Below are 26974 nucleotides of genomic sequence, written 5' to 3' on the forward strand. Positions count from 1 at the left end.
TTTTTTTCACCAAGGGGATTACAATAGTTCTGTGCCAAGACCCAACGGTTGCACTTATTTACAGCTCTACCAGCTCTTTGGCTGTGCTGCAGTGTTTCTCTTCAGCTGACTGAGAACCTGGCTGCCTCCCATCTTCTGCACCCCTGAATTCCTACTAAGGGCAGTGCTCAATGGTTCTGTTTTGCCAGTGCCCAAACCACACTTGAACCATCCCAGAATCTCTGTCACCTCCCACATTACTTGCCAGTATTAGAAAGGCTGGTTCAATGCTTAGTTCAGCTTTAGGATACTAAGGACTGTGGTAGTGTGTGGCTTGTTAATGCAATGGAATGGTTGGGTTCTCCCAGAACTCTGCCATGACTGTCACAACACAAGGAATAATGATTTGCCATCTAGTAGGAGCACTGTACCTGAGCAGGTCTGAACAAAAACTGCTGGGAAAATCCCTTCCTTTTCATTCAGTCTTCCTCTATACCACTCTGAATCTACTTGCTCCAGTATTTGGATGTAGTCTCCCTTTTTGAAGGATAAATCATCTTTGGTTTCTGCTGTAAAATCATGAAGCGCTTCACACCACTCTACTGAGCGTCTGTTGTTCTATTCAAGTGAACAGAAAATACATGCATTAATTTTAGAAGCATTAATAGAGCCCATAAGCTGATGGATACTGATGAAAGCAGCTGCACAGAACACGGGTGTCCTGACTTTTCTAATACAATAGTGTCACTGCAGATGTAGACTAGAATGGCATTTCAGCAATTACCACAGAATTTCATCTAGGCTTGGGCACATTCCTTTTTATCACTGGTGGAAGCGGACAGGATTAATAAACTCAAAATTAGACCACTGCAGCAATCCTTAAAACAGAGCTAACAAGAATTTGCTTAAGCACAAAGGATAAAAATTTACTTATGTTAATTTGCCAGAAGCTATGAATTCAATCACTTTCGGCCAGCTCTCAGAACTCAAGATGTGACCATGCAGCATTGTGTGCTGTGGGAGTTGGGTTATATTCAGGTTTAAAGTTGTGCAGCTAATCTGACATTATAATAGAAAGTCTATGCAAATCTGTGAAACTGCTATGTAAATTCTGGCACTCACCTAAAAAGCTTTATTACCTGAGGAAGGGAAGAAGAAACCTCCACCTTGTTCTTCAGTGCTGCTCCTGTACCTACGTAAGTAAAGCACAACTTAGAATAGCAGCAACGACTATTCAAAACATTGCTAATGATAGAGATTTTAGATGGAGTAATTATTAAGAATAGCTTTTTAAGAAGTCCTACTATTCCTTGTGATTTGTTTTTTTAAATCTATCTTTTGTCCCTTTCTACCTCTTTCCTGCATTCATTGTCATTTTGGACTTTTCTCCTATATGCTGCCTATATGCATGCAGTACAAAAACATGTTCTTGAAGATTTTTTCGCAAGCATTCATACCTGCTCCAGGCAGATCTTCAATTATTTCTACAAAGTTCAAGGGGAAAATTCCAGACATGCCTCTGAGCTCTCCTTTGGCCCACTCTTCATTTACATATTCTTTAAGGATGATAGTTTCACCTTCTGAAAAACTGAGCTCATCTTGCTGGTCTCCAATAAACTCAAATCTTGCTACACATCTTGGACCTCTGCACAAACAAAAAAGAAACTTACTTTGCTTGCTTATTGTTATTGTCCACTCAATAATAAAGCATCATTGTGCAAAATATGGACTGATATGTTTAATTAAAATAACAAAAGAATGCACTGAAGCTAGAACATGTGGAAAATGGGGGTCTAGCCCTGGTTCTTATCTCTGCTTTGTGAGGAGGATGAGTATGGAGTCTGGAGGAGCTGGATGCAACTTCTGCATCCCCATTCCTGGCTGTTATCTTATTTTGCAACAACAAAAAACACAACACTTTTTTTTTTTCCTGGGCTACCTCTCCCATTTTATATTTTTGCCTATATCCAAGTAAGTGTCTTGATATACTTCTGTTATGAGTTGGATTTTCTTTGAGCTAGCATCCAACTGAGATGCATTCAAACATGAGTGGGGGGTGGGTGTTGTGTATTTGTTCTAAATCTCAAACCCATGGAGGTTTCACAGGTGGAAGCTAGTTGTAATCTACTCTGACAAACATTTTTCTGTATAATCCAGCCCAGGCATGGGGAAATAACTTATCTATTGAAGAAAGAAACATCAATGCATTTGATGAATTTAACGTAATTTGGTATAGCACTGAAAAAAATTATTTTTTTTAGTCACTTAAATAGATTTAATAACTTAATAAATGAATAAAATAGATTTAAGAAATTATTCTACGAAAAAAATTGATTTATCAGAAGTACCATGCTGGAAAAAGGTGATAATAGGCTTTAATTTTTTCTATAGGATCATAGTATTTAAACCAATGTAAGAAGCTCATCTATTTGCAAAAGCTTCAGGACAGAGCTAGAGCTAGCACTTTCTGTTTCTCACTTAGTTGCAGAAGCAGCTTTCAAAAATGAAAGTTTCTTTTAAGACAAGCCAAGCTCGATCTGAAGAACAGACCAAATAATCGCACTGATACCAATGGTTCCTGCCTCTGCCTGAATTTGCTTCAATTGCTATAATGAATGATCATGAAATCAAATCATCATAAAATAGAAACAGCATGAAAAGTTGTTCCTTGCCCACAAATCTTAGTACAAGTTGTTTGCAAATGAGAAATTAAAAGTTATTGAAATACATTTGATAATTTACTCTGGGGAACTTTAGATTAACCTGTATAGTTAGACACTTTAAGGTTAGATAGATTTGTTTACTTAACATACAGCTGTATCCTGTCCCATTTTATCTTGTTCTTTCAAAAGAGTAGGAGCCTGACCGTGTTACACCTTGAGGATACTGGAAGAAAGTAGCAAGGCCAGGAGTAAAGAAGAGTGCAATGCTGCTGAAGTTAATCAGATTGGCTCACTGTTTCTGTAACCAATTTTCATTAAAAACCATGGGAAATGTTCTTCTAATATAGCTCATAAAAGGAAGGAAAGTGAGTGGACTACATCTACATAAACATTTATTATAAAGTGATCTACCAGTTTTCTGAAGCCATGAAGTGAGTTTTTACACTTTTTTTCACTTGGATGTGAGTTTTACTAAAACATCATAAACTTTATGTTTCGAGAGCCTTATTGTTAAAATATATCTTGATGAAGAAAATGTTAACCATATTAACCTCAGCACAGATAACACCTGCTTCAAAGTTATCTTTCTTTTTACTTCCTAGTAAATCAAAATGAGGAGGAAAAATAAGATTTATCATCTGACTCACTTGATACATCGTGATGAACAGGGTATTTTTTTCCTGTTGCTTTCTTCTGGAACATCAATCTAGTAAACCAACAAAAAAAGTCAAGTCTTCCATTTCAAGCTCATGGCAACATAACTACAATAAACTTGGAACTGGTCAAAATAATCTATTTTTCAGCTAAGCATCAGCTCTAGTTATGACCTCTGTGACACCCTAAAGTTGCTGGCATGCTATGATATATGACCATATTAATGTAGATTTTGGGTTTGTATGCCTGATTTCTCATTTTTCAATCTCATGCGTAGGAGCACAATTTGATGCTGGTTTACTGTTTCTACTTGTTGCATGACTAATTGACAAAATATGGGACTGGATGCTACTAGATGCTGTTGCATTGAGCTCCCAACTTTCCATTGGTAATTGCTATCTATTATTTACTAGCACAATATATCACAATAGACAAAATTATTGTTTACATTTATCCTTTCTGGGCTTTGGTAGCCAGCTCTCCTCCAAACAACAACACTTCTCACAATTCTCATTTGCATTGGAGAAACATAATTTAGAAAATCAATACATGGATATATCAAACAGAAAACATTCAAGTCCTTTATCACAAGAGGACTTCAATTGTAATTTTGGTGTGACATGAAGGATGACCTGTGGGATGGATAAGGCTACAAGCCTAGAAACCCTAGCGAGGAGCTTTGGGTTACAGCTCACTATCGCATGAGCCAGTTCTCATAAAAATCAACAAGAATGTTGCATTAGCTTATGCGAAGGACTGGAGGAAATCACGCTGCCTGTTAGGACACATAATCTTTGCAATGCTCTTGCTAAAATTGCTGGTATCTGTGGTGCTCTGAAGGGCCTGTGGAAGTAAGAACCATGTAGTATTGTTACTCGTCCAGACCTAAGCTACTACCCAGCTGAATATTATAAAACACACTATAGCGTATTGTATAGCGATCTTGTATCAAGATCAAATCTGGCACAAATGAACAGGAGAATTCACTCATTAAACTAGCCTCATGTACTGCATTTGTTTTTTTTTTTTAAATTTTGCTGAAACAAAAGATTTTTGCATTCAAAAGGGTAACCACCTTTTACAAATAAAACAGAAATTTGAAACACAATTTCCCTAGCTTTTATGAAGTTGTATCTGTCTGTATCGATGCTGAATTTGACCCAAATACTCATTCCACTGCTTTACCATAAAATCTTTTCTCTATTAGCTGTCAGTAGTAACAAGATCTTTTATATTAAATTGTTGGTCTGTGTAGAAGCAGCAAATCAATTTAGCTAACAAGTCTTTCTCATGAAAGCAAATTGAGCATGGTGCTACTATTACTAACCCCGACTTTAGTTCTTATTCTTCAGCACTTCTCAAATCTTACAATTTTTCTCCAATAATGCCTAAACCTAAACTAAACAGACAAATTACACTCTCATAGTTACCAAATCTTCACAGAAAGGGTTGTCAGGCATTGGAACAGGCTGCCCAGGGAAGTGGTGGAGTCAGCATCCCCGGAGGTGTTTAAAAGACGTATAAGATGAGGTTCTCAGGGACATGATGTAGAGGTCGACTTGGCAGAGCTAGGGTAATGGTTGGACTCTATGATCATAAAGGTCTTTCGCAACCAACACAATTCTATGATTCTCAATGCTTGGTGTTGTCCTTGTAGCAGCAGTGCTCACCTCTGCCAGGGGTCCCAGCTCAACACAGACACTTCGTGTCTTCAGTGCCCAGCTGCTGGTGCCCAGCATCGCTTTAGCATTCCTTCATGACCATATGCCTGGTGTGGGGAGCCCAATGGCCCTTCTACAGTCACAAAAGGGACTTCAGTCTCAGACTCAGGCTTGCAATAGATTTGACCCAGCTTTTGACGCAGTGAATCACACTGTATCACTTTTAAAGATGAAGCACTCAACTAATTGCTATTGGGCTCCAAACCAGCACCTGTCTCTTGCCTGCCATTTACTGTCAAGTGTCACACTCAGTAACAGGATTGCTTTAAGCTGCTCATTTGCAACCACACAATATCCTTGCGCTGTGCCAGCACAGCCATTTGTGCAGCCACTTAGTAAGCCACTTAGGCAAATTGATCCAGCTGAAAAAAAAAATATTCTAGGAAAAAAAACCCACATATTTCGTTGGATCCAACTGCTGCCCTGACCTCGTTCACTAACTGGCTATAAAAGTGGTGATTCCAGCACAGTTCAAGGGAGAAGAAAATAAGAAAAGCTGGGGGGCTAAGGGGAGGCATAAAAAGCAACCATCTTACTGAGTGTTGATTCCTACATGCAGCTGTAAAAAATAGTCTGCTTGGTAGACTCTGAGAAGCTGACAAGCTGACAAAGAGAATCTGGTAAGGGCCATGATTTTCTCACTTGTCTTCAAATTAACAGCAAAATAATCCCCATAACACAAGTTGCTTGTGCCAAATCAAGCATCTTTCTAATACCATGCAAACAAGTTGATATGTCTTCTGTGTTGCCAGAGGGAAAAGAGATTATCTAAATACAGAATGGAGCTAAATACACAGGAGCTATAGTAAAATAGAACAAGAAAAGAAATGCAATAGGATCTTATACAAGCAATGTACAGAAAGCCTACATACAACTACTTTAACAAAGTTGGCAGGAAATATCCCTGTGCGATTCCCACATTTTCCTCTGTACCACTCGGTATCAATTTTCTCCAAAAGACAAACGATGTCTCCAGCATGAAGGTCCAAGTCATCAGCATGCTCTGAAAGACAGCAGCATCTCAGTTAATGGTAGTTGTCACACTCACTCATTTTCTGTAAGTAAAACCTTCTTAAATACCACAGTCAAAACCAGACCAAGTTTTCAAAAAGTCTTAATTATACTTGATAAACCAGTTAGCTTTAACTAAAAGACTGGCCCAACTATAGCTAAACCCATGGATTTCAACAACTCTACATGCAGACCTTGCAGGCTGAGCATCCTCATCATTTTTAAGCTCTAATAATTCTTAAGAAAATTCCCATTTGAAAGTCCTGGAGTAAAGCAAGCTTCCAGAATATTCACATTTACTTACCTGCAGGAAAATCATGCAGGACTACAGCATGAGGCGCACTTGTGTCAGAAACTTTTGGAGGGTGGTTTGAATCCTGACAACAACAAATAAATCCAAGTAGTTTATAAATCATGTAAGATACTAACAGAGATTCTCTGTTATGTACTCTGGAAGTAATTTTCTGACTTTGGACACAATGGTGCTCTGGTATCAGAGAATCACCTTTGGAGGCAATGGTTACTATTGGTCACACAGCTATAGGTCTCAGTTCTGTATACCTTTCACCAGTGTAAACCAGAATGCATTTCACCAAAATCTACTTTTAAGCCAGTAAAAGGAAGGGAAGGCATGTAAATTTTACCAGTATAGACAAAGCCTCAGGTATTTCTGTGGGCCAGAAATCTAGAGTGTTACCAGCAACTCTCATTGCAAGGGTTCACAGAATCACAGGATGTTAGGGATTGGAAGGGACCTCAAAAGATCATCTAGTTCGATCCCCCTGCCAGAGCAGGAACACCTAGATGAGGATACACAGGAATGTGTCTAGGCGGGTTTTGAATGTCTCCAGAGTAGGAGACTCCACAACCTCCCTGGGCAGCCAGTTCCAGTGTTCTGTCACCCTCACTGAGAAGAAGTTTCTTCTCATATTTAAGCGGAACCTCCTGTGTTCCAGTTTGCACCCATTGCCCCTTGTCTTATCATTGGTTGTCACTGAGAAGAGCCTGGCTCCATCCTCGTGACACTCACCTTTTACATATTTATAAACATTGATGTGGCCAAACTTTGGACTGCTGCTCAGTACTGCATGCCACCAGTTACTCTTCCTTGCTTGGAGAGAATATCCCAGCCCGGCCCTGCCCAGCACATTCGACAGGGGCAGCACATCTGCTGACTGCTGCGCGTTTTAGAGGGGTGAGCAAGCCACTAGGCTTTGGCTTACAAGAAGATAACACTGAGGGGAAATGACAATTTTTTTGCAAGATAAAGAGAAATTATATGGAAAATGTTGAGTCGCCTTCTCTATTCCATTGACTAGGTATTTTTAGACCGTACTGATGACAATCACTGTGCGTGAATTACATTCAAACTCATTCATTGCATACAAAAAACCCAACCAAAAAAGCCCAACATGCACAAAGATAAGGCCAGAATACTATGAATTAAAACAGATAACAACAAATTGGATAGAAATCTACTTCAGCCATGTAGGTTTCTGAGAATAATCAAAAAGGCTGCTCATAGCTATATTTTATACTAGCTATTTAATAGTAATGCCCTAAAAACAGGTTAGGTTCTGTAGAAGCAGAGAGAGGAAAATACTTTCAAGTCCGTATGTCAAAGCCAGATCACTGAAATATCATGTACAGAACTTCATAAAACTACTCACTTAATCTTTTGCCCAATTATCAGATACTCAGCCAAGGGAGTGATTATCTCCCCATGAGACAGAGGAACTTTACCAGTTTCCTCTCCCTTCTGGCACTCCAAGTAATTACTGTTGCTCTGCTCCATAAGCAGAATGTCCCTTTGCTATAAGGCAAATCACCATTATTGGGTTTTGTTCGTCATTTTGTTTTTATTAAAGAAACACAAGGATTTAATAAACCACTATTACATTCCTCAGTGTAACCTTTAAAGCCTAAAGCACTTAATACTTTAATGCAACATGAGTCTTGCTCATTAAATATTTATCAGCAGAAAAAATGCCTTACCTTACAGGACAGGTCTCCAGTGTTCCTAGGGAGACAATCTTCCTTGGCAACTCCATGAGGCACAGGTTGCTTGAATAGAAACACAAGCAAATGGAGAAGTTTGATTCATTTCTAAGCACCCAAAATTCCCAGTGCAAGTGAAAATGGTCACATGATGGAACTATTAAAACCACCTACTACAGATAACTCATTTAGAAGTCCAGTGGCAGAGGACAAGCTCCTTTGGAAGGCATCCAGAATGGACTGCTGGTGATAAGAACTGCCACTTGGAGAAAGCCAGGTGTTGTCATCCACTTTAAAAGTGTCTTAGCCACTTAACTGGCATCATACCATATGGTACATGGTGTCCAGCAACACACTGTCACAGAAATGCATTCATTTGTCATGGAGGGCACTGGAAAAACAACCTGGGAGGAAAATTTTATTTACAGTAACACTTGAGGGCAGGGAATTACTAGTGGTCTGCTACTTTAAAAAATCTCATCTACAAAAATATGTCACGAAGAAACGTGTAAATAGTTGTGGCTACACCAGAGACGAAGCAACATGCTTCCCTTATCTAAAAGCTGTTCCTGCTATCAACCTAGATTCATCTTTCTTTTCCTTGCTCCTCTGCTCCACCAAGGATCTAAATGCAAGAGTAAAGATCAAAAAGAAGGCAAAAAAAGCTTCTACTTCATGCCGAATGTTGATGTTGTTCATGCTATGACTGCGTGGGTGTTTTTTTTGACAACAGCACTGGTTCAAGTGATCACCAGCCCTGATCACTGACCAGTTTCAAGTATCTGGGGAAAGACTCTGTCCTGTTTATCTGAAACGTTGATCCATTTATATTTAATATTCCCTAACAACACATGCAAAAACAAAAATAAACATTTTTTATAATGAAAAGGGATGGCATCAATAGGACAAAAATGTAAAGTAAGTGATGATACATTCCTCACTCTTTGCAGGCTTGATTAGGTAAGGTAAACTACTTTTTAAGTTCTTATGCTTCCCCAATTTTCTCAAGCATTTTGACATTTACAGAGAAAAACTATATACATACACAATTATTTAGCATTGTTTTACATGCTGTAATAGAATTCAGAACTGGTGACTGTTAAAAAGAACTCCCCAAAACCAAAAGCTATGCATTAAAGATATATACATGTGTGTGTATATATATATATATATAAAAATATTACAGATATTTACACAAAAAAAGACACACATATCTATTCTTCACATTTATATATTGCTTTATCCAGTATCACGTTACAGTACGTATTACTATTTATCTATTAGTATCTTCTAAGGAAGATTATGCTGATAGATGCACTTTGAAAGCCAATCATAGTAACCTACTTTACTACATTTTCACTACTATTTTACCCAACACTGTTTTACAAACAATAGTCTCAGACAGAATACCTCAGCTCTCACCATGTACTTATTGTAGAGAGGATGACCTGGTTTAGGTCTAGGAGGTAATGTTGGATCTGGATTTTTAAAGAATTGACTTTTTGCTCTCTTGGGTCCCAGCCTGAACTTGCTGGGTTTTTTATCAGGAATTATATTAGAAGTAGATCGTGAAAGAGCATCCTTCTGGGAGGAAGTCTTGGCTGCAGAGAGTTTTGGTGGAGGTGGCCTTCCAGGAGCACCTTTAGGTGGGGGAGGTCGAGCAGGTATAATTTTTCCATCCACAGGCCTAAAAATAGGACAAACCATCAGAGAAATATGCATATTAATAAGCCTGCCAGCTCATCCTCCACTGCAGCCCTAGCTACAGAGTATGCAATCAGGAAACACGACTCATGATGACCTGCGCTTTAGAGTGTGTAGTATCTGAAGCTCTCTGGGAATATGTGAACTGTTCAGATACTCAGACTGGATGGTCAAGTCTTTAGACAGATCCGTTGAGTACGTACTTCCAAGACTGTTTACCACTTTCACTTATCAACAGCCTGCCAGCTTTCTCAAGAGCTCACTACATAAGCAGATTTCTTTCAGCAAACCACCTCTAGAAAGAGCTTTGTCTGAAGCTATCTCAGGATGGAGTTCTTCTAGTGGAGAGCTCTAGTGAAGGCCCTGAGAAGCTCTGCTGATCTAGCTGGTTTTCAGGAATCAGCCCAGCTCTTTTCCTGGCATGTCACTTACCTGAAATGATATTTTGGCCTCTGCTGAAACTCATGGCATGTGACACCACTTTGTACAATGGCATCAATAGCAGAATTTACCATTTTTATGCAACAGATATCTACTGCAGAAAGAAAACACCAGTGAAAATACTCAAGATTTCTGGCAATGCTGAAGGTACCACACTCTCATCAGTGTACCAGTAGTTTAGAAACCAAAATCAGAGACTAGCAAGTGACAGTGGTAAATAAAAAAAAAAAATAAAAAAATTCCTGTTCCAAAGCACTGATAAAAAAGCTGCCTATTTAGTATAAGCGAGCCATGACTTTTAGAACCAAAGAGTGCAGTCAAATCAATTATCTGCTAATTAAAAATCGCCTCTGTTATAAACAAGCATTATGTATATAAATCTTTACCTTCCTCATATTAAGAACACTGGCACTACTACTATTCCACAAATACAATATTGCTTCACTGCTATTGGGAAATCTTTCGTTAGTTACTACCAATTTCTGCTACAATTCTCTCTCTTTTTTTTTATATAGTGTAATTCAGGATAATTATTTACTCGTCTGAATTCCTCAAGGGTCTTTAAAAATTATCAACTGCAACAACTATGCATTAGTGGATCTTTGGAGTATCTTTCTGTCATATTTTGTGTCATCCACCACTAGAGAAGATATTAGTACTCTACTAATGCTCCTGATACAAGTTCTCTATTATTATTTGATTATGGATCTTTTTTTAAATTTCAAGAAGAAACTCCATTTCTGCTCAACTTCCACCTTTCCTCTTTCTTAGCCTCATCGTAAACGAAGTATTTTTAATATTGACAAAAGGGGAAATTCCAAGTTAGTCTGTATTAAATCTGGAAGCAAACCAACCCCTACATTTGTAAGGCAACTCAACCGAAAAAACCTATCAAGCAATTCAGAGAATTATTACTGCTTACTTAAAAAATATAAAAATCCATTTGAGCAGAAGAGTGCAGTTCCAGAGACCCTCAGGAGAATCAGGACTGCTGTTATGCTAAACAGGATGAGGGAAAGTAACAAGTGCATAAAAGGCAATAATGAGATGTTTCTTTGTGGGTACAACCACATTCTTTCCTGTTACTGAATACTTATTATTATTGGTAGCCTAAGTTTAATAACTGCAAGATTCTCTTGTCCTGATACAATAGAGCAAACTCTTGTGTTTAAAGCCACAGATCTGGAGTGTAGATTCTGAGACAGCTGCAGTGGGCCAGTCAGGCAATGCCTTATTTCCCTCTAGTTTGGCATTTAGTAGACATGAATTTAAGGCTGGGCCAGCTACTCTTGCCTCTGCAGACCTTCTTGTTGGTTCAAAATAATAAAAAGACTAAAGTTATAATTTATTCTGCACCTTCACAGGTGTTTTAGGCCTGAACTGTATAAACTAGCCAGTGCTTCTGGGAAGGTGCTGGCCCAGCATCAGCCCTTTCCAGGATGGCAGCATCTGCCACCTCCATTCCTTCACCACTCAAACCCAGTCACAAGTGCAAGTTCTGTTGATCAAAAGGTCAGCAACATGCAGGAGGTGACATTCTGCATTCAGCTGCAGGTGAAAAGGTTAAAGATGCAGAAAGGAATGACTGTCAGCAGCCACTGTACATTAGCTGAAAAGCCAAACAGCTGTCCTCCTATAATCTCCCTGCTCATACTGATAATGTACAAACAAGTACTAACCAGCTAGCAACTTGGTCCTGCCTATTTATTAGTGAGCATACTTCCTACCCAAGTGTACTGAGCTATGACTAGAGCTGCATGACTAGAGTGTCTACATTGAAACAAACTTGGCAAACTAACTCAGAAACACCACTTCTAAGTGAGCCATCGAAGAATTGTGCTTACCTTGGGGACAGGACAGGTTCTAGCTGAGGCACTCCACCCTGTTCTGAATGATCCAACTCCTACAAAGATTCAAAAGAAAAAAACATTTAGACCTAAGACATAAAAATGATCTTGTTTAAATGAGGCATTTCTTATATTAAATTATACATTACTGACAGGAAAAGCAAGAGTTTCTGGAGGTCTGGGTAATAAAGTGGTAAGTATTATGGTATGTTCTAGCATTTTAAAATCTTGTTGGACATAGAGGGAGATGTAAATAACCTGGCTGACTACCTGAATCACAGCTTAAATTGTGCATTAGGTATGAGCCAACCTTCTCTTCCTACTACATGAAAGTCAGGACTTAAGAGCCAAATTCAGGAGAGTCATACAAATGAACAATTTCACTGCCTGTAGCATTCCAACCACTGCAGTTACATTATCAATTTTGATTTAACTTTGACAGATGAAAGACCTTGAACAGGCTTAAAGCAAAAAACATGACATTGATGCAATTCACACAGGACAGCGTCTCTTGCAAATAACTTTAGTTCTCATTAAAGGAGGTAGCTAAGTGTGTTTCCTAGAGATCTAAGAGATAAAGCGCAGTTAATCTTGCTTTGGCAGATTACGGCATCACTTCCTCCAGATGCCCATTCTGACCCTGCCAGCCATCACTACCATGCAGCAGAGTCAGTAGAGGGAAACATGTGCCATGTCTGAAGGGCTTGGACCACAGTTATGGATTAACAAGTTACCAGCCTTTCTGTCCCCTGCTGTTCATTTTCATCCCAGTGCCAGGAAGTGCTGCCAGCTCTGCAGAACAAGCACATCTGCTTGTGGAGCAGTGTGGTGAATCAGAGTGCTGAATCTGGGTTCAAAAGTATCCTTTCTGAATCAGTAATTTTGAGCAGGTCTGAACGGTCTTGTTTACTTGATTAGAGATACATGTGCTTGAAACTGGTAAACAATTTCTATTATTTTTCCTGCCTAGAAAATACCTAAACATATTTTGTGACAAAATTTTGACCCTCGATTAGGTCCTCAAATGAAATGTTCCTGATTTAACGATCCCGACTAGAAAGAAACCAACCTGCCACTTTCAGATGGAGATATTATCCTCATATCAAAAATTTTCCATGTGACAGGGAAGAAATCTGTGCCAACTGCTGCTTATGGTCAATGATCTTTACTGTTCCTAGTTAATCACTTCCACTGACAAACAATACGAGTTCCAGAAGCACAGGAGTTCTTATCTTTCCAAAGATATGAATTAAATGTTTCCGTGGATTTGATGCAGTCTTTTTCTTTAAAAAAAACCCTCTGAAGCTTAGACATGCCCGTCACAATAACCTGGATGATATTGTAAAAGTTTTGGGGTTGCACTGTATAAATGTTATTTAACAACTTGTATTGGAAATTATTTTTTCAGCATTATCCAGAAAAGATGGGACCTGTACTAACAGCCTCTTCAATCACGACGTCTAAAAAACCCTTTATGCTATTAGCAGAGGTAGCCACAAAGACATCTGTTGACAGCTGTCAATCTAGTGAGGGCTTTTGATTTGATCTTTTTATTGTCTGTGGTTTCCACAAGATTCTCTGCCATTCTTGCCATCACAGCCCTCCAAATTTGGAAACTCTATGGTAATTTATTAGTTTATTTTCATTCCCTTTTGTAAATCTGTGTCAAAGGGCATATAGGAAAAACAGCTAAAATGTCTACTGTTACTATGTGCTCAGGAGCAAGGACCAGAGCCTTACTTTCCAGAATAAATGATTCTACTCTGGACTATTAGAAAACAACTGGAAGGAAACAGTTTAAGAAATCAAGTTTCATTCATATACAGAAAAGCTTCCTCTGGCTGGAAGTTAGCACAGACACTGAGAGGTACTGTGTGTATGAAGGTAAAAAAAAAAGATAAATTTCTAAAGGACAATATTTCACTATGTAAATCTCATTGGACTTTGAACTGCTTTGTGGTGCTTTTAAAACTAAATTGTAGAATATCCTGATTCCAGCTTCTAACTACAGAAAATAGATGTGATCAAAGCTTAGTAAAATCAACAAAGCACTTTTCAGAACTGACAGCAGTCTAAATTACCTAATTAAATTAGAGAACCTTCTTGTAAGAAAAATGCCTTATATTTTCAAGTAGTCCTTTTTATCCTTTGGTCCTTCAGATAACTCACTTCACAAATGCTTGAGAGTCACAAGAGATCTGTTAACCAAAGCAGACAAAGTTGCAATACAGGAAAACAGTTCTAACTTACCACTTTTTTCACTAGGTCACCACTGTTGGATTTTCCCACTGTGATATCAGAGGTGTTCCCAATAGGCTTTTCAGCAGGAAGTGGTGGCGGGCTATGTGAGATTTCATTTAAAGCTGTAAAAACCCAAAAGTTCCCAAATTAAAGTCTAATTAAAAGCTCCTTGACATGGACCAACGATAGGTAAAGGAATCCATCTTGGTTTGGGGAATTTTTTTGTGAATGCAACTTCCTTCCTTGAAGCCAAAGCAGCCAATGGGCAGGACCACTTAAAGATTAGTGAAAAGGGACATGAAGGGATCATTGCAACTCTGAGGTTGATTCAGGAGTACTTCCCAACCTGTGTAACAGATCTTCACTTTATGCTCAGGACACCGGCATGGTATTCTAGGGTTTCAGGGCCTCAGCTGCAATACTTGTTGACATAATATTAGATGAGTAGAAGAGTTTCTACCCCTGGGAATGTCAGACTCATTACTGGATACCCTGAAACACCATCACCATCTCTCAGCCACATTTCTAAACTGGCTCACTTTTTTCAGCTGTCAGCTCCCGGAATATCCTTCAGGCTGGAAAACAGCTGAGGGTTATTTCAAGTAACCCTGAAAGATCAGGAGACTTGGATGGAAGAATCTCCAGAAAGGTAAAGGCAAGAAAAGAAACTGTTGCCTTCTACAAAATTCAGGGTGACAGAATTAAAACAGAGACAGAAGCTCCCTCATAGTCTTTGAGGAGCCAAGCAAATTTAGGACATGGAAGAAGAAACAGTACAACTCTTACTATGGAAGAGTGACCATGTCCTCATTCTCAATAGAGAACACAAAAACCTTCTAATTACATGCTATTTGCTTTCAACATCTCTGCCACTGCAACCTAGGAAGCACTTGGACAGGTTTTGCTAGCACATTTACCAATTATTTTGTCTTTATTTATTGGAACCTTGCCATCTTTTTTGCAACATATTTGTACACCAAGAGAATTCATTTACTACAAAGAACTTCAGACACTTAAGCTCTTCTGAGTTCCAGCAAGTCTTGAAGTTATGTAAAAATATATCTAGACAGCCTAGACATTTACAGACAAAAAAAGAGGAGAGATTCTATCCAACTGAAAACTTCCAGGTGCTCATTTCATGAAAAGTACTCTCAGCAAAGAAACAACACAAAGGAAGGAGAAGTATTGTTTCTTTTAAACACCTCAGTTGCATTACTGTGATCCAAAACACTGGTGTGATGTTTAAAAATTGATCAGTTAAAGGATATTCTTAGGAGCAGAGGTCACAGTTATTGTGTTGGCAGGGATCAAGTAGGGGGAAATAAGTTAGTGAAGTTCATCACTCTTCTAAGGTAGTATGATGGCTGAAAAGTAAAAACAATACCTGTCAGTAATTGCAAGAGAAATCTTCTCATACCTTACTGATATATAAAAAGCATGAGAGACTTCTTTATTCTCATCACTTCAAATCTTGATATATACCCAGATGTCCTAATTTTCTTGCCTTTACTCCTTCATAAGACTAAAATGAAAGGAAATAAAGGAAGGGAAAAAAAATCCACAAGAACTAGAAGGCAGGTGTTATTTTCAGTGATTTCAAAGTGTAATAACTGAAGTGGAAGTTTATTGCTTCCTTTCTAATCACAGCTTGACAAAAATGCAAATGCTCTATGAGTGCTTTACTGGAGTTCAAATTCTTAAGCATCCAGCTCTGTCCCCTTTTTGGTAGTGCTGGCTGGGTTTTTTTGCTTATCGGGGTTTTTCTTCTAGGTTTGTGCTGGTTCCTGACAGAACTAATCTCCCTCCATACCCATGATGGTGAAAGACCCCTTGCACTGAGACTATGTGGCTCTCTTACAAGGTAAATCCTATTGTTGTATCCATGTTTTACCTTGGCCCAGTTGTACTTTTTTCATTTTTTAACAGCTTACATTTCTGCAGCAGCTCCTGTGTGACAAAAGGCTACTCTGCTTTCTTGGAACCCACTGCTGTTCCTCCACATGCCATTAATCTTATAGCCACAGCATCCCATAAAGCAGTCCCTCGTACCCCACAACAATGGTAGCTGATGACGAGCAGTCTCCTGTGGAAAGCTCAGTTACCACTAGAGAGCAGCAAGGGACTGGTTGTCCCCAAATTCAAAAGATAATCCAGCTCAGGCAAAAAATAGAGAAAAAACATATTGTCAAGTCTATTTTTCTTTTTAAATGGAAATTGCAATTTCCTTTGCGAAGAATTATATCTTGGGTTCTTAAAAGTAGTTTGTAAACATATTCTTTCACTTTTATTTATGATCAGGTATTAACAGAAAGACTTTTACTCATAGCTTTATCTTCAGTCTTCTCTGCATTTTTAATAATTTCCGCTGTATTTCTCACGTATGCAGAGGAAAAGAAAACCTAATATTCTAGCACTGGTGTGGTGGTGGCGGGAGAAGGGAACTTAGGAAATAATGAGAGAAGGTCTTAGGAGAGAACCCACCTGGACATCTAGTTGCTACTATTCAGTGTAGTAAAATATGATTTTGAAATATGAGTTTTAAGAGCAATCTGGTGACATTTCTCCCTAAGCTTTGAGGATAAAACATAATTCTGAACAGCAGCAAGTGTGTACTCCAGCATACAAAGGTCAACACAAAGACCTTGCGGCTTTCTGATAAATTTTCACTCTGAGATACTGTCAGTGTCATTTGTAAAGCTGGAAAAGATTAGAGGTGAAAGGCATTAGGGATACGGTAATTGTCAGAAAACTATAGTCAAGACCTTGACACAAAATTGAACACATCAGGTTTTTGCATCCAAGTTCTTGCAGGCATTCCTTATTCCCTCAATTGCTGCCAAAACACCTGCTTAAATTGCCACAGATTACAAATCTAACAAGGGTCAAGGGAACTTTTTTATGCAAGCTGCGAAAACTAAGCTTAGATCCCAACTATGCTGTGTTTGAAGCAAAGTTTAATACACTAACGTTGTCCCTTTGACAAGTGGGAGCCCTGTTCCCAGGACGCTTGGGAGCAGCATTATAATATCTTCAGCTGATGTGAGAAGTTAATTTGACCAAAGGTACAGCTCAGCGATGCAGTTTAACTGATGAAACAAGTTTGCTGCTGCTCAGAGGGTCCCCTCCAGCTCTTCCCTGACAGCCTTTAGATCCCCCCCACCCTGTTTCACTGATACGTGTTAGTTCCATAAGGTTTGAGGGACATTGAATTCAGTGCGAGGGAGGGAGCCAGAGGAGGTAGCTGGGAGGTAGGGAGAGGGGAACATGACTCCCAGCTATTCTTCCTTCCCTTCTCCCACAGCCCTTAGGTTGGCTCCTCTGTCTTGTCAAACTGTACCACAAGATTCCTTTGGCAGCTAATATAGCTAGTAAACAGCAACTCAATTAGTAAATAGTAAGCCCCAGTTTAAAACATTTTCTGACAGAAAATTATCAGGCAATTTGGGAGAAGAACTTACGTTTCCCAGGCTTAGCTGGGATTCGGATCACAGTGGGTTTCCGGGCTAAAGCGGGTTGAGCTGTCTGTTCCTTTGCAGGTTCACTTTTGGTGAGGAACTGAAATGGATCTAAAGAGGAAAAAACAACCAACATGTTTAAAATTTATTTGTTGAACACAAATCTCACCAGGTATTGCTTTTGTTGTTAAGAACATTGATACTTCACATCCAAGAAAGTAATAAAAAAATACATAAATCAGGCTGATGCAAAGAGCATATTCAGCTCTTTGTAAATAGTATGTCTTTTCTGTACATCTGCATTCATAGTTGACTTAACATAAACATGCTCCAGATGCCTTCTGGGATTATATAAGCCACTGAACAAGAGGCACTGCATTTCTTGGTAACAGAGACCTGAAATGAGGAGGGCTTTAGGGAAATGTTTTCAAAGCAGCTGCTCTAATATGCAGACATAGCTGTGAACACATTCGCTAAAAAGTTTTAATCAATAAAATCTTGCCAAAGCTTAACAATCAGCTCTGCAACAGATAAAATGCCTATGGAAACAAAACAAAGCATTTAAATATTACTGACTGAAAAACGTCCTTGCTGTAGAACAACTAATTCCCTGGAAGACTCTGCATTACTTTGTTGATTATAAACCTGGTGTCATGGAGGAGACTGCTGCAGCCCAAGGACTGGGAGTCATGCCTGAGCTCTGCCCCTGCCTGTACCTATCACTCACTCCTCTACAAGCCTGTCCACTCATTCCACCGCTAAGACAGGAGCAATGTTTTCTATGCTTCACAAACTTAAGCACTGGTCTGTTATTAATAGGCATGGGAACATATGTGCATGTAGAAGGCAGCTGTAAAAATACTTGTACATAAATAAAATGCAAATCAATGGGTTCTTTCTCAAGTACACCTTCATGTCAAAGAGCAATACTTCATTTATGCCTCTTCTCTGTTGTTAACAACTGCTACCTTTTTCTCTGATGTTACCAAAAACTGCACTAAAATGGCAATGCTTAATGGTATCGTAAATGTGTAAATTTAGAAACTGGAGAAGCACTCCAGACAATAAATTCTCCATGCTAGATATTCATAGCCCCAAGAACGGAGTTTGATCTCCTCTGGTGGCCTTTTCAGATGTGTAGCTCAATGAGATGTTATTTATTGAGTGTCAGAGTCTCAGAGAAGAAGCACGCTGGGCATCTCTTTAAATTCTTCAGCACCTTTTAATAAAAACATACCCTTCCCCAAAATTACCATCGCACTTTCTGACAAAGTTGGAAGCCCCGTTATTTGAAAAATATTCTAACTTCAACACTTAGAAAAACAATTTAAAAGTCACATAATATGAAGTCATGATTTCTTACAGATAATTTTGGATACCGTAACACACTCCAGTTTATCACTACACTAGAAATCTGTATTAGAATACACATAAGATTTAAGAAAATCCAGAAAGACAGTATTTATTTATGAACCACCTCATTAAAAACCTTTTAGCATTTTAATTAAAAAGCTTTGGCATATTTAGAGAGAGGGGAAGATGATCAAGTACATCAAGCTCTGTGGGGTTTTGCTTGTTTGTTGTGGTGGCTTTTGTTGTTGCTCTGTTTCTTTGTTTTAGCCAAAAATAGGCCCAAAGTAATTTCAGAGGGAGAAAACACTGTGTAATATTGAGCTGCTAATTACAGTGTCAGGGATGCATGCGACTTGGCAGTCACAGCACCCCCGGTCCCTCTGCCAGTGCCCCTAGGCCCCCCAGCTCCCACTGCAGGCAGCTGCAGCACCAGCAGGATAAGATGCTGCAGGGCCTGTGCCCGCTGGGCCCTGCTCAAATATCCACCTCCTGCAAGCCCCTAGCTTGAGGCTCACTTCCTAGGCGTATCCATCACGTAGAGGTGTGCCGTGAGGAGCTGTGCCATGGTCTCTCTCAAAGTCAAGGCATCTACCTGCCAACAGGCTCCCCAGACATCTGCCTGGGTACCTTCACGTCACATTTTAATTGTGAATCAAAAGCACATCAATTCCTTCTGCCAGGCTGCTTGCGCAACAGCTTTGAGTGTACACTTCAGGTAGAAAGGATCATGACAGGTCAAGGATTCGTCCGCTGAAGATATACAGGCTATAGTTAAAAATAAACTCTGTTACCATCTAGAGAGAAGATGGCTCCATCACATTATGCCCAAAGACACTTGTGCATCCAGAAACCAGGGAAAGGCAACCTACAATGTTTTAAATGGTTAAGGTAAAAAATCCACCTTGTCCAAGTTATGGATTAGCACTAGCCAGTAAAAGGTTTAGGTCTCTTCAATGAAAGCTGCATCAGAGCAAGGGTTTTTCTAGTGGAAAGGTGGTCGGTCTCTTCTCCCAAGTAACAAGTGATAGGAGAAAAGGAAACAGCCTCAAGTTGCACTAGGGGAGGTTTAGATTGGATATTGGGAACAATTTCTTCCTGGAAAGGGCATTGCAACAGGCTGCCCAGGGCAGTGATGGAGGCACCATCCCTCATGGGGTTGAACAGATGCAGAGATGAGGTTCTCAGGGACATGGCCTACTGCCAGAGTTAGGTTACTGGTTGGACTTGATGATCCTGAGGGTCTCTTCAAACCAGAATGATTCTGTGATTCTGTGACTTCAAAGCACAGGTGACAAAATGGGTGCAAGCATTCTGGCAGCACAGTCACTACAAGAAACACAAATCCCACTCTTAGAGTAAGCCTGCAGTTATAATTTTCTTACATTTCTTTCTACCAATGTTTTGCTAGCTACACTGCTAACGTTTGAATTGCGTTAAAAAAAAGAAGATTAATCTTAACTCTTATGGTGGTTTTCAGAGTAACTTTAGTGTGCCTGAAAAGAGAAGAAAAACCCTGGAACTGGGTTTTCTTCTCTCTTTCGGTTAGCTGGTAACTCCACGACAGACCGTGGTGAGATAGTGGGGCCTCGAAGCTCTACTGGCCCATAGGGATGCTGGAGACACAGGGAGAGAAGAAAGGTGAGCAGGGCTCAGTCACAGGCTCCTTGGCAGAGCAGGACCATAGGTAACATGCTGGCACATGGAGCACCTTGTCAAGGTAGGGTTTTGCAGAGGTTCAGGAAATTCTGCATGAAAAATGAAGGAACAATTTTCCAAAGCCTCTATCTTATAAAAATATAGGTACCGTGAGAACAAGTGGAAATGCTGTAAACACCACAAATAATCACAGATCTGTATTCTTGTAAATTTATGGAAGACTTAAAGTTGTACAGAATTACTGTTTGTCAGCTGTTAATCATTGCTATGCATAGAAATGGCTTTCTCAACCATTCAGCAGTTGGTATAGGTCTCTAAATCAATAAATCTGATAAGTAATTTTAAAGTTTGAGAAAAGTAATTTAAGGCTGAGAAAACCATTCACTGCACCTTAGTTTTCTACTCATTATCTTATGTTCAGTTATACTGTTGTCACCTCATAATTAGTTTAAAACTCATTACCTTGTTTGTGTTATTCCATTCCCCAGTGTTGGGTTTGCAGCAGAAATTGGCTGAGTAAATGACTGCGCTGCTTTGTGCAATGCGACTGACAACATATCAATTTTTTATGTTGTTTAACAACAATTGGACATCGTTTGAGCATAATTCACAGAAGTGTGAAAACAGAATTGTTAATATACTCATTTAGAGCTTCTCAGCTCAAGGAAATTAATCTGCAAGGCGTTTTTCATAACATATCAACAGACTTCTATTGATTTTTTGTATTAAACTTTTACAATTATGCTTAAAGCCTGTGTCTTCCTTAGTCTCACTTTTCTACAGCTTCTGTTTCAAAGATTTATGTGATAACATATATTACTGTTCTTGTTCACAGGAAAGACAAATGAAAGCTGTGCATTCAAATAAACTGGTAAAAGAAAGATGATATACAGTGTAGGAGAATCAGCTCTGCCCCTCCCCCGACTCTCGTTTACCAGTTTTGTTTAAAATAAAAAATCAGGAGGTTACAGAACAAACATCAGGGTTTGCCCATGTGAGACGTACAGATGGATATCTTTCTGAAGCATGTATTGGTGGTCTTTAAGTAGGTGGCAGTAAGATGGTAACAGATGCCTCAGCAGCAATAAGGGGAACCTCCAAGCAAATCAGACATGGAAAGATGAAAGCACAGAATAGTATTATCTGCTGTGAAGATGCTCAGTCCTGCAAGTACTCTCAGTACATGTGAGAACCACGTAGTATAAAAGGTGTTGATGCTGACATTACAACACTTGCTACTACAGAAGTATGCAACTGTGTCTACTTTCGATGTTTAATTAAAAAAACTAAATCAGCTGTCAAAGGCAAGGCTCACACACTGTCTTCACACAGAACATAATTGTTATTGGGCTCTTTCCTGAATATAGAATAGAGCTAACCCATATTGAAAAAATGGTTTTATTACAACCGAGCCCCATGAAAACAAGCTGGTGCTTGTGGAAGCACATTTAACCCACACTTAGGTGAAGATTTTTAACAGGCATTGCTCCCTGTTCACTGCTGACATCTGACAGATTACTAAAAAAGCACGGCAACTCAAGGCCAGCGATGACTGCTTTTGAGGAAAGAGTCTAGTTCAAAGAATGAATGACGTTTACAGGATACATGTGGAGTTTGCAGAAGAAGCCTAGCCATCAGTATGACAAAAGTGCCCAAAGTCAAAGAATTATGTAGAGTCTGATATTGTCTGGAAAGTATATATAAAAAAATGCTGAGAGATGCAATAGAAGATCCAACCTAAATGTACTTGTTGAAAATGCAAGACGCCCTTAACTGAGCAATGAAATATCTCATCCATGGCGTAAGAAAGTTGAAGAGCAGACAAAATAAAATCTACTACTAGAACAGCAAAACTTCTTGGGCTATTGTAACATTTAATGGCAATACAAATGTTTACAGGGTGAAAAACTACAGTGCTACATCTTACAGAGAGACAGACACAAATGGACCTTTGCCGAGCTTTCAGCACTTTCCTCTCAAAGAGTGGGAATGCCCACACTTAGTTCCTCTCTGTATCTAATAGCACAACCGATCAGTGCATTGCCAGCTTGTCCATACTAGTAAAGGTGATAGCAATTATACCACCTTTGGCACAGAAAGACTGCTTATACCAGCACAAGCTAGCACATGAAAGTTAGGAGCCTATTCCTACATCATTAATCTATTTTGGTAGTGCAAGTACAACTAGAATAGTTCAGAGTGCAAGAGCCTTCAGGAGGTCTCTCATCCAACCTCCTGCCCTCAACAGGTCAGCCATGAGATCATGTTGTTAGAAATTGGTTGCATAACCTGGTCTAACTTCAGAAGTTGGATGCCAGAGGGTATTCGGACATACAGTGGGTGACAAAAATAAAAAACAAAACAACACCATAAACCTCCCCAATTAGCCTGCAGATTAAGAAACACAGCCTGGTCCATTCTTGCCAGGTGAACAAAGGCTTGTTCACTGGCAACAGATTCAAGTGCCCCAAAACAGGCAAGCTGGAAATCTTCAAAGCAGAGGATTTGTAATGGAAAGCTGTAGGCATACAAAATCTTTTAAATGAAAATGTGAAGGCAAAGAGAAATTGTAATGTTTTTTTAAAATACCTATCTACCCTCTTGCAGGAATCTCACATGCTTTCAGCAAAGGAAAATAATACTAGTTTATTTATAAACACTTCTTTTAAATAAGCATTTGATTTTTCTTGGACAATCCTCCTGATCAAAGTATGTCTGCATTTTACGTGCCACTGTAAAATAAACAGATTTAATAATCAGATAAGATAGTTGTTACTAAGAACATTACTACTTGTATGTTACCACTTAGCAGTATCTATAGACGTGGAACTCAAAAGAAAATTCATTTGTATTTGACAACCCAAAGGACTCCTCATCTATTATGTATCTATGATTCAAAAACCTTAGTTGTTTTCTGAAAGTACATATAAGGGCATCTCCTGTGGTAACTTCCAAGCTCCCTGAGGGCTTCAATTTATGTTTACTAAGCATAGATCTGTAGCATCTGAAGAGTTAACGGATGCTTGTTACCACTGCTGCTGGAGAATGACAACCTTGCAGGAAAACCAACAAGGCACAGTAGAGACCCAAACTTCCATTCCTCCACCCCACGGTAGCATGTCATCAGGTAAATCCGGTTTTGTCAGAGGTGTAAGCCAAATAGCAAACTAAAATGGATGAGAGAGCTCACTTTTTGCTGGAGATGATACTTTTGGCAGTAAGTAAAAAACGAGATAGGTAACTTTAAAATAACCACAACAAGAGTTATCGGAAGTAACACCGCAGAATCCTAAGAAAAGCTACATTATTTTGAAGATACCTCTGGACTAATCTGCCAGTTAGAAACATTTTAATTTTTTCTTTTCCTTCCTGAGGAAGCAATTAAAAACAAACAGCTGCACAATACTCCCACAACAGACAAATTTGGAGTTACCCAAGCAGCAGTTCTGATTGACTACAGCATCACACAAATTCCACCATTCATGCCATAAGAAGGAACAAAATATATACATGGAGAGCAGCACTGGTTTGGTTGTTTTTTGGAGGTGTTTTTTGCCATGCAGGCAGAAATGAACTTTTAAACTGCAATGAAGCAGTTAGAGAGATAGAGAGATAATTAAGAAATGCAGCAGTTGTATCACTGTTAGAGTTGAAATACACGAAATATGATGAAGATATGAAAAGAGAGAGCTATCTCCTGCTGGTAAGGTAAGGCTCTCTCTGAACTGCTTTTCAAATTATTTGGTTTAAACAGAGTTCTCGTATATCAGGCACAGAGCAATAAGTGAATTATAGGCTGTTTTTGAGAGAGAAAACAAGACAGAAGAGTAGCTCTCCACATATAAAAAGGAATTCTAGCAAGATCACCTCCAGGTTTTAATTTAAATATGTGCTTTAAATGCACTGTTACCTTATTTTCTTTGTCCAAAACATACATTCTCAGAACATTCAGCAAGCAGACACACTACACACTTTAACAGAACAACTAATACAAGTTATGGGTAAAATCACGGATCTTCTGAAGACGTGGAATTTACACTCAGTTCAACTTGCACAAGGATTTAATTTCCAAGCCTTTGTAAAAATGAAGTAGTGAGAAGAGAGCCCACTTGACAGACTACTGGAACTTTTAACCTTCAGAAACTACACAAATTCCTGTTATCAGCTATAAGAGAAATGTAAAAATACCCCAGATGATCCAAAATATCACAACTGTCATCCAAAGCATTAGCACCTCAAGATTTAGAGTCCCAAACAGATGCCTTCACATTCCAAATGACTAACTTGAACAGAAGTAATTTCATTAGGATACAAATGGCTTTGAACATTATCTCTTGCCTTTGAGTCCAAAATTATGGCACTTAAAACTGGCACCAATTTTGGCTGCTGACAAAAGGAGCAGTTCTACAGACTTGTCATTCCTGACTTCTCCTTCGTGGCACCTCCCTTGGGCCAGCATCAGAGACAGGAGTTGGATGCAAGGTTCTGCCACAGTTCACTTCTGAATCTCACAGCTGTCGAACTTCCAAAGCTCCCACAGACTTTAAGTGGCAGAGTGGATGCTGAAAGCTCTGAAAGGGATCTTGGAACCCAGAGTCTCTACTGGCACCAGAATGGTTCCCCTTCTCCATATGGGTTGGACAAATATAAAATCATTGATGTTTGGTGAGGGCAAGCTCACTCTAAGAGCTGTGCTGTTGGAAATTCTGTCAAACACTGATGAAAAACACAGGACTGCCTGAGGTAAACTTGAAAGAAAATCATCCAGCCAGCTTTGGTAGTTTTAAACTACCAGTTAAACACTAACAGTTAAACTGGTGAAACTGTAAACGGTTTTGTTGCCAATATTGCTGGCACATAAATAATATTCAGATTTTCAAATAAATTCCACTACTGTGGAGGTGGTTGCCTTCTGTTAGATGAAGCTGATGTCTTATGTCAGTCAACTAATTGCTGTGGAGGCTCTGGATTTATTTAGCTCGCTTCACCTTTTCATTCATACGCTCACTGCAACCTCTGTGCCCTCCCTATCATCAGCTGAACGCTTCACCTTCTTGCTTATGCATCAGGCATTAGCAGCAGCAGTGATCGATCCGTCCAGGTCTACTTACATCCATCTAAGTACCAGCCACGTTTCTGCTGTATCAGAAGAAAATTAAGTTTTGTGAACATTGTAATCTGTGATGTAACACTGCTCTTTGACAAACAAGCTGGCGATGCTTAGTTTCAAACACTGCTGCATAAAAGCCTTCTTCCTTTCTGAGGGTTGCCATAACAACAAGTAGAGCACTGTCATTTTGCTAAGTAATGACAATGACAAATCTGTAAGAAATGCAAAGGTCTGGGGAACTGGGACCAAGATTAGCGCTTCTCTTCCTGCCTTTACAAAACATTTTAATGTGGATTCATCTCGCAAATCCTAAGATGTTCCCGTGGGAACATGAGAAATAGCTAGTATTAGTACTCTGCGTTGCCTCATTTTTCAGAAAGGCAGTGTGCTTCTTGTGGATGCTTTGTCAAGACGCAGCTCGACATTAGTAATCAAGGGTATAGGGTATGATCTGGAGCTCACAAATGCCTGCAAAAAGGTAGAATGAATCCTAATTTTAGAGTGTAATAAAGTGATAGTACTGTCAGACCTTTTTCCTCTTTAGTACATAAGAAGGAGTTGTAGCAAAGATACCATTTTATTGAATGCATAAAATCATGGGCAGGTGACTCAACAACTCAGGAAGCTATTACCTGAATAATTCTTCTGTTAGCCATGAGAATGGGAAGTATTTTCTTCTTAATTAAATCAAGAATAATGCCTAGGACACCAGCCAGAAAGATGAAGACTGACATTCTTACCACTTCACGAAAGCTGTTTTTTCAGGTGATTTTCATGTGAGATCAGTCAGCCTCTGATTTAACAGAAGATTTAATGTTCATTCAATTTTTCCAGGTTGGGGGAAAAACAGTCTGTTTTAGGGTATATAGTCAAAACATCATTGCCCTTTTTATGCACTTTCAAAATTTAAGTATTCTCTTTTCTTGCCTTGTAGTTAGAATAGTTACATTTTCTCTCTGTTTGTTGCATTTATTAATCAAAACAAAATTACCAAAACTACAAGTTTCACCCTAAATGCACAAAAAGCAAGAGTTATCCCTCACGCTTCTAACTTTCTTCTAAAATCATCACATGCACAGTAGCTGTTCCGTGGCTCCAGCCTTCAGACACAATGATAATTTGTTCCTAGCTAGACACTGTC

General features: G+C 39.1%; 1 protein-coding gene across 1 annotated transcript in view; it reads right to left on the reverse strand.

Annotated features, from left to right (window-relative positions):
* The window catches only part of SH3D19 (SH3 domain containing 19), a gene marked incomplete at both ends in the record, with an annotated part of 79742 nt that overhangs the window by 2005 nt on the left and 50763 nt on the right, over positions 1 to 26974 (reverse strand). The window contains 11 exons of the mRNA XM_080343806.1: positions 411 to 597; positions 1119 to 1171; positions 1437 to 1624; positions 3290 to 3348; positions 5890 to 6020; positions 6333 to 6405; positions 8024 to 8092; positions 9449 to 9713; positions 12016 to 12074; positions 14269 to 14381; positions 17718 to 17825. Of these exons, the coding sequence (XP_080199932.1) occupies positions 411 to 597; positions 1119 to 1171; positions 1437 to 1624; positions 3290 to 3348; positions 5890 to 6020; positions 6333 to 6405; positions 8024 to 8092; positions 9449 to 9713; positions 12016 to 12074; positions 14269 to 14381; positions 17718 to 17825 (1305 nt within the window). The remainder of the gene's footprint in view (positions 1 to 410; positions 598 to 1118; positions 1172 to 1436; positions 1625 to 3289; positions 3349 to 5889; positions 6021 to 6332; positions 6406 to 8023; positions 8093 to 9448; positions 9714 to 12015; positions 12075 to 14268; positions 14382 to 17717; positions 17826 to 26974) is intronic.

The sequence above is a fragment of the Nesoenas mayeri genome (genome assembly GCF_963082525.1).
Source record: "Nesoenas mayeri genome assembly, chromosome: 4".
Classification (NCBI taxonomy): domain Eukaryota; kingdom Metazoa; phylum Chordata; class Aves; order Columbiformes; family Columbidae; genus Nesoenas; species Nesoenas mayeri.